The sequence below is a fragment of the Pseudorasbora parva genome, chromosome 7 (genome assembly GCF_024679245.1).
Source record: "Pseudorasbora parva isolate DD20220531a chromosome 7, ASM2467924v1, whole genome shotgun sequence".
Taxonomy (NCBI): domain Eukaryota; kingdom Metazoa; phylum Chordata; class Actinopteri; order Cypriniformes; family Gobionidae; genus Pseudorasbora; species Pseudorasbora parva.
This window is the reverse complement of record NC_090178.1, coordinates 18,904,513-18,913,474: the sequence shown is the minus strand read 5'-3', so window position 1 is coordinate 18,913,474 and position 8,962 is coordinate 18,904,513. Positions and strand designations below refer to the sequence as shown.

The window sequence follows — 8,962 nt, the reverse complement described above, 5'->3', positions numbered from 1 at the left end:
ATAAATAAATAAATAAATAAATAAATAAATAAATAAATAAATAAATAAACGATACAGACAAAAATCTATATGATTCAATAATTATTGGCTGTAATGGTTTACGGTTGACAGTTATTTGCTGCTGCAGTTTTTTGTGAATATCTGGCAACTGTAAAGCGACGCTTGAACATATGCGGTAGTAGGAAGTGGTGAATGAGGAGAACAGGCTAGCGCTGCTCGGGCGGTTAAAGGGGAGTACGGAAATTCAGTATCCGTCAGAATAAATAATCTTTTATAGCACACATCCATACCTCACTGCTGTAAGTATTGCTGTGGTCATTTTAGAATTATAGGTGGTGCTATATCCAGTCTCACTGTAAAAAAAGGCTATCTGCTTATCTGCAAGGCCAGTCTATTAGATTAGATGCATCCCCTATTAATCAAATCACTATTCAAATGTATTTTTTCTAAAATCTAGTCTAAATGTTGTCGTGACTAGTGCCTGGAAGTGACTGTGATTTGCAAACCTGCCTGGTCCTGCCATGACAAGTTGGAGTTTGGTTGAACAAGTTGGTTCAATAAAATAATTATTTAAATTAAAGGTTGAATGCACATGTTGAAAGGTTGAATATATATATAATTCTTTTTAAAGATGGGATAGTCAAAAATGGGATGGCTATATTAATGTTGGATGGATAAGTTTGAATATGAATATATAATATAAAGTGAGAAAAGTGTTATGCTTTGTAAACAGAAAGATGTCACCAGATGAATTAGTCTACCTAGGAATCCTCGCTGCATCAGTACCTGTAGGATTCCTCTTCCGCTATCTAAGTAAGTCTAAATATATGTCTTTCTTTATGTTATCGCAGAAATGTGTTAATAATTGGGTGAATAAAGGTAAAGTGCTATAATTGTTAACAATATGCGTAGAATGTGTGTGATGTGTTATTTTGTCACAAAAAGAACAAAATATTAAATACTAAAACTTGAATTGCATATAGACTCAAAAACACCTCATATGTTATGTTATGTCTTTCGGGGAAATGACTGGAAAATAATTTATTATTGTACATGAGTACATTTTTTAGTTTTAATGACATAAAATAAAATTTAATGAAATGGGGGGGGGGGGGGGGGGTCTTTAACAGCTCTTGATTTTTTTCATGTGCATTATTTACCAGGCCCACCAGTCAAGCAGGGGGCGGCATTGGTCTTGGGTTTGATCATCTCCATTGCAACCTGTGGGATCCATACTCTACACTCTTTCTTCACAGTGTTAGGAACATGGTTGATTATAAAGATCAATTGGAGGTTAGTGTGATGAGTATCTGTCTGGAATTTTACGTTAGATTCGTAGCTATTCCCATGTGCTCTGTCTTATTTTTCTATTCAGAAATGCCCCTGCTCTGTCTCTGGGCTGGACGTTTCTGTACCTCCTCTTTTTCCGTCTGGTCACCTGGTTTGGCCTCCCTCAGCCAACGCCTTTTGCCAATGCCATTCAGCTTCTTTTAACATTAAAGGTAAAACACAATAAAATTAGACACACTTTCCATATTTTGATCTCTTGATATAATTATTGAATGGACTTTGTTTTGAATACACAGATGGTCAGTTTGGCTAATGAGGTTCAAAGTTATCACTTGGAGAAGAAAAAGGAAGTGAGCACATTCACCAAGTCCCCAGTTGTGGGAGGACTTTCCCATGAGCCTTCACTCTATGACATTATAACATATAGCTACTGCTATGTTGGCATAATGACAGGTATTTTGCATAATGGTTTGAATATGCTGGAATGCTTTTTGAGTCTGTTTAAATGTTCTGTGCTGTATGTTTTGCATGTATGCTAACTTATCTTTCTCTGTTTCTCTCTGCTACTAGTTCAGTAATGTGTGAGTTCAATTTCTTTTTATAACTGATTATGTTATTATTGCTCTTCTTTTACCATGATTTGTCCTCCCAAACCATATGCTTCACTTTTGTCATCCCTGTGGCACAATGATGTGGCTCATTTTTCATTCCAATACTGCATTCGATTCCATACCTATACCACTATTCTATCACTAATATCACGTCATCTTTGCCCTTCTATGTCATGTCTTCATTTATAACTCTCCCATGTTCTCCTCGCGTGCCTTCATTTTCCATTCTTTCTCCCATCCACTCTTGCCGGTGTCCCTCAGGTCCCTTCTTCCGCTATCAGACGTATGCAGACTGGTTGCTGCAGTCCAGTCCCCTGTTGCTGCCGGGTAAAGAGCCCTGCCTGCAGAGGCTGAAGATGGTACCCGTTTATGGAATACTCTTTATGGCCGTCAACGCTGTGTTTCCCTTGTCCTATGTCCGTACTGAAGAATTTCTGGAGCAGAACTATTTTTACAGGTTTGTTTTTCTGGATTAAAGTACTAAAAGTCTAAAAGTAAAGTCCAAAAGAGATTTAAAAAATATTATCATTATTATTATTAATATTTTTTTTTACCATATTGAGGATCATTGTGGTTATGTTTCAGGTTTTTCTACATGGTGGCAATATTCTTTGTATTCCGGATGCGTTTCTACTCCGCATGGTGTGGGGCAGAGGCAGGCTGCATCAGCGCAGGTCTAGGTTGTTACCCCCAGGGGGCGCTGTCCAAACCCGGAGGAGGACCAACTGTGAAATATAGGTAGGGTGACTCACTCTATAGATTTTTACACCTGATAGATTTTTAATGTGCTTTTACAGTTTATAACTTGTAAATATGTAATCTTGGTGATGTTATCTTATCTGGATGTATATCAGAAATGCTCATGTTACAGTAATAGACTTGAAGCAGGTTCCAGGAAAGCACAGCATCAACATCAGCAATATTAAACTGTACATGTAAAGACAAACATGATACATTAGAATAGGAGAATTTTCAGCAGCAGCTGATCAAATGTTTCGGGATCACTTGGAAATGTTTGTTATCCATTACAGTGCAGACATAATGTTGTAAATAGTAATTGTGATTGGAAACAGCTGGTTGCAGTTGCACAGAAAGTAGTTTGAAGTCTTGTTTCAATCTCATGTTATGTTTGCTAATCCAAGTAAATAATTTTAAAAGGCAAATTGATCAGTAGAAAACCCTTTTGCAATTGTGTTAACACAGCTTAACTGTTGCACTGATTAAGAAAGTAAAAAAAGTTTAATATATTAATATTTAATAGAGGTTCTCTGCTAATCATTGTCCTTGGGACTCGAGGTTCAGCTCCCACAACGAGTACTTGTATAACTAAATCTATCCGTTTAGACACACACACACACACACACACACACACACACACACACACACACACACACACACACACACACACACACACACACACACACACACACACACACACACACACACACACACACACACACACACACACACACACACACACACAAGTCTCTGGTGCATCAGGAGGTTTGATTACAGGCTCAAAATGGCTAGAAACAAAGAACATTCTTTGGAATGTTTGTCTATTGTGCTGGGAAATGAAGGCTATTCAATGCGAGAACTTGCAAAAAGTAAAAATGTCATGCCATGCTGTGAATTAGTCCCTTCATAGAACAGTGCACACTGCTTCTTACCAGAATAGAAAGAGGAGTGGCAGGCCCCGTAGCACAACTGTGCAAGAGGACAAATACTTTAGAGTATCTAGTATAAGAAACAGGCATCTCACAGGTCCTCAAAATGTCGCTTCACTAAATAGTACTTGCCAAACACCAGTATAAAAATCAACAGTAAAGAGGTGACTCTGGGATGTTGGGCTTGTAGGCAGGGTGGCAAATAAAAAGCCATATCTCAGGCTGGCCAATAAAAAAAGAAAAGATTAAGATGGGCAAAAGAGCACAGACACTATTTTGAACAAGTGAGTCCAAGTTTGAGGCGTTCAGATCAAACAGAATAATATTTTTAGATGAAGAGCAATGTAAAAAATGCAAGAGGGGTGCTTAATGCCATCAAACATGTTGGAGGCAGTGTGATGGTCTGGGGTGCTTTGGTGGTGGTAAAATTTTTACCTTTTCACAGGTAAAAAGGGACCTTGAAGTAGCAAGGCTATCACTACATTTTGCAGTGCCATGCCATACCCTGTAGAGTGTAGACAGCACTTGATTAGGGCTAATTACGTCCTTAACGTCCCAAACCCCTCAAAACTATTTAGGGAAGGAGCAGTCAGCTAAAATGCGGTCTGTAATGGAGTGCCCAGTACAGTCTCCAGATCAGAGTAGCTTGACCGTCTGGTCTGGAGGAAATGTCCATCAAGCCAATCTATTTTGTGGGAAATGCTCCAGGAAGCATGGGATGAAATCTCTTTAGATTACCTTGAAAAATGGACAGTTAGATTGCCAAAGACCTGCTACGCTGTATTTGCTGCAAAAGGTGGCTTTTTGGGTGGAAGCAAAGTTTGAAAAACACAAACATTTATTTTCAATTAAAAATCTGTCAATGACTTAATTTCCTATTTATTTGCTATATTTCCTATTCAAACTAATTTAATGCGGGTTTTTTTTGAATACTTTATTTTCAGTTTTTCAGTTTACAAAAACAAAAAACAGAAGAACAAGTAGAAAGAAAAGAAATATATATTAAACATTTTTTTAAAGAACACCCCCCCCCCCCCCCCCCCAAAAAAAAGGTGCTCCAATATTCTGTAGAATATGTAATGTAGCAATGTTTTTTGAGGTCAGTCACAATCTAATTCAACATTGTCCATATGATCTCGTCATTGCAACTTGATTAATGCAAACTAATTAAAAGGATTTTATCATAACTAACAGCGCAAACACAATGTAAATAAGAGATTGGTTTATTATGGATTATTACAGTTTTGGCACGAGTCCAGAACTCAGAAGTCACTGATAAACTCACACTGTTTGTTTTACAGCTCCAGCAATTGTAAAGGGAGTGTTCTTTGATCGATTTCTATATATAATTTAATCACAGTTTAAATAACAGATTAATTTCATCCTACTAAGAGAAACAATGTGAAGTTGATTGTTTAGTCACTGGTTTAAGTTACTGACATATATGAATAATTACATATCAGAAATAACTAGTTACTTACAGGTTGTGGCGTTACTACCGAGTCCATATTTTAAAAGTCTGTTTGCAAAGCCTGCGCCAAAACTGTGACTGATTTACCAAAGAATCCACAGTAAAATGTAGGCCTATAGAATACAAATAAATAATGCTCAACTAAAACATTCACATTGTTAGAAATTTGTATACAATTCCTAGCATTAGGATCATTTGGATGATAATTAGGGTTGGGAATCGTGAGAAATTTTCCGGTTCCGATTCCGCCTAACGATTCCGGGTTCTATTAAAATTATTAAACAAAGGTAAAGGAAAAAGGCACAATACGCAACTTTAAACAATCCTTTTTGTGTTTATTACTTGCTCTCAAATGAATTTACAGGTTGGCAATGTCAAAAAAAAAGTCCTGTACTATACATATATTACAGTATTAATCGAGCCATATGGAATTTATGGAAATTAAAATAAACATGTTCAAATTAACACCTCTGAAATTGTCTTATTACATTTTCTCTCTCTGTTTTAGGGATGTTAACCGATGACCGTTTGACCGATGGTTGACCGTATCAACGTTAACCGATCAAAGTTGTCGGTTGTCGGTTAAAAAAAAAAAGTGATCTCTAAATTAGGCTATTATAGACAGTATAAAACGCTACTAAACGCTACTACAATTAGCCATCTCATTCCAAAATCTTTTTGTGTGAAGTGAACATATAAGGCTAGATAAGGTTTTTTCTAAAGGCACACATCTATTCATTTCTAAATACCAATTAGTTATAGATGGAGGAGAATCAGACTTCCATGTGACAGCAATGCATTTTCTAGCCACTGCCAAAGCTATCCCCAAGAAATGTTTCTGAAACTTGTTCAGCATCTGATCAATTTTCATGAAGTTCCCCAGTAAACAAAATTCTGGGTCAACCAGTATTGACATTTTTGTAATCTTAGTCAAGACACTACAAAAGTCAATCCAGAAATCTCGTAATTTTACACACAACCATGTACAGTGTAGGAACGAGCCCACCTCTATTGTACAGCGGAAGTATGCATCAGATATCTCAGGTTTGAACTTATGAATCTTCTCCGCAGTTAGATACAGTTGATGAAGAAAATTGTAATGGGTAAGTCTATAACGTGCATTAATAGTGGCAAATAAACTGTCTTTACACAACTCTGACCAAAGTTGGTCTTTAATTGTGGTATTCAAGTCTGATTCCCATTTTCCTTTAGACCTATACAAATTAGGTTTAGGACATTCAGATATCAACAAAGAGTACACTTTAGAAATAAGGTTAGATGGTCCATTTTCTTGTGTCTATTTCTCCATTTCCGTGAGCTTGGGCAATTTCATGCGTTTTAATAGAAAACAGGAAAATTTGTGATCCCAAACTTTTGAACAGCAGTACAACTAAATCATTTATTTATTCCAAGTTAAATATATTTAATATTTTAAATATTAAAAATAATTGTTTTTTAAAAGATTAACCTTTAAGTGAGCGTTAGAATGACAAGTAAATTGGACAGATACATTTAAAAACAAACTGTCAATATCAGGCAGTGACTGGTACCAAAATATTGTGAATCCCTAGTGTAAATTACTCGCAATAAAAAAGTCTATGTTTCTTCAGCTTATGCCTACAAGACACATTATCTACAGGAAATAACAAACTCATTTGAGGTTTGATCATGTGGTTGATAATGTTATTGAAATGTTTTTCGCTTTAGTCCTGATCCAGACACAGCTGTGGAGTACGACTTCAAAACGATCCAGAACATTGACTGTTATAATACAGATTTCTGCGTGAAGGTTAGGCATGGTATGCGCTACTGGAACATGACGGTGCAGTGGTGGCTTCACCACTATATCTACCCCAATGCCCCTTTCAGAGCGTACGCTCTCAGGTACGAGTGTGTACATTTGATCTTTCAATTGCAGTTCAACTGCATTGTGGTTAAATTCATAATTGTCAACCTTGTTTTTGTTCTCACATTGTGGCAGGGCTGGATGGACAATGTTAATCAGCGCTTACTGGCATGGCCTCCATGCTGGTTACTACCTCTCCTTTCTCACCATCCCACTGTGTATCGCAGCAGAATCAGCCATGGAGACTTCTATTAGAGCCCATCTGGGGCCGAAGGGCCAGAATATTTTTGACTGGATCCACTGGTTCCTCAAGATGAGGGCTTACGACTACATGTGCATGGGATTTGTTCTCCTGAAGGCCGGCGACACTTTCAACTACTGGAGCTCCATATACTTCATAATTCATATCATCGCCATTGTTTGTATAGGTGTAGGACAAATGATGAAAGGAGGGAAAAAGAGAGAGAGGAGGGAACGAGGTGAAGGAGAGAAACAAGATGTGGTAAGAGAAAAGGCTGAGTGATCAATTGTGTGATGTGAAAATTGTGTTGATAACTGGAGAGTTGGTATGTTTACAAAAAAACACATTTCCCAACATGCACTGTAATAGACTTCAACTGCCATTTAAAGTTTTTTTTCTATTTTTTAAAACAACACTGAGAGAAGAGTAATATGTGATGAACCCAAGGATATCAATCGTTATTTTTTTAACAGTGAAAGCTTGCAGTTAATTTGTTTGTTTTTTATTGCATATATTAAAAAATGCTTATTTTTGTTGTCTGGTGAAAAACAGTGCAACCTTATAGATTCATCTTGACCAGGTCAGTATTGTTTAAAATGTTCATTTTTAAGTTGCTTTGAACAGTTGGGAAAAGGGTTGTATAATATTTAATAGAGGTTCTCTGCTAATCATTGTCCATGGGACTCAAGTTCAGCTCCAACAAAGAGTACTTGTATAACTAAATCCATCCATTTAGACACACAGACACACACACACACACACACACACACACACACACACACACACACACACACACACACACACACACACACACACACACACACACACACACAACTGATGAATGTTAAACCTGTATCACTACATTGAGTGCAAATTTGTGGTGATTTACTCTCTCTGTAATAGTGTCATACTACATTTTTGATAACAAATTTGTATATATGGGACATTTAAAGCTGGTCTGCCTTGTTTTTCGTCCATTCTGATAGGTGGATTGATTATTCATTGAGGGTCATATAATCACTATTATTATTTGTATTATTCTACAAAGAATGTGAAAGTACTTGGAAACTTTCCTTTTCTCACTTTTTCAGAAAGTAGGAGTGAATGTTTTTGCTATTTTGTTCATTATTTGCTCTTTAGTTTAATGCCATGATGTAAAGTGTTGCTAAAGTTGTGCGCCAATCAACATCTATCAAAGTAATGTTATTACTAAGAGCAATTAAAGTATGAATAAGTATAAAAGATCTTCTCAAAAGAGCAAATGTGATTTTGTTTTTCCCCTTCAAATATAAATTATTATATGAAACCAATCCTATTCCAAACATTAAAATATTTTTCTTCCCGCACTAGAGGATTAGTTCATCGCTCGGTTCAGACTGTATGCTGGTTCCTGTAATGTCTACCTGCTATATTTTATCTCTAATGTTTACATTCTGGAGTCTTAAAGGGATAGTTCACCCAAAAATGAAAATGTGATGCTTATCTGCTTACCCCGGGGCATCCATTTGTTTCTTCAGTAACATACAAATTAAGATATTTAGCTCCAAATGTTGCTCGGTTAATGCATGTCAATGGGGTCTAGATGGGGTCAAATTAAAATCTTAATTTGTGTTCTACTGAAATAACAAACACACCTACATCTTGGATGCCCTGGGGGTAAGCAGATAAACATCAAATTTTCATTTTGGGGTGAACTATCCATTTAAACTCAGGATGTGCCACTCATATCCTTCAGTGTTTTATTTGAAAAATCACAGTGTTTTCAATAAAATCTTAAGATTTTTATCCCTGCCAAATGAATTTCTGTGTCTGGATACAAAATATGTAAACAGTAAT

The 8,962-nt window shown here is 36.5% G+C and overlaps 1 protein-coding gene across 2 annotated transcripts; it reads left to right on the top strand.

Annotated features, from left to right (window-relative positions):
• Positions 1-161: 161 nt before the first annotated feature.
• mboat7 (membrane bound O-acyltransferase domain containing 7) lies at positions 162-8,911 on the top strand. 2 transcript variants are annotated; one of them, XM_067448414.1, is made up of 9 exons: positions 162-299; positions 734-813; positions 1,164-1,293; positions 1,376-1,502; positions 1,587-1,743; positions 2,163-2,358; positions 2,487-2,639; positions 6,747-6,923; positions 7,021-8,911. In XM_067448414.1, exons 2-9 carry the CDS (start codon positions 738-740, stop codon positions 7,406-7,408), a joined length of 1,404 nt encoding a protein of 467 aa, XP_067304515.1. In that variant the 5' UTR covers positions 162-299; positions 734-737; the 3' UTR covers positions 7,409-8,911. The 2 variants fall into 2 exon arrangements, with proteins under 2 accessions (XP_067304515.1, XP_067304516.1); XM_067448415.1 differs by having other exon boundaries at positions 177-299; positions 715-813.
• The last annotated feature ends 51 nt before the right edge of the window (positions 8,912-8,962 follow it).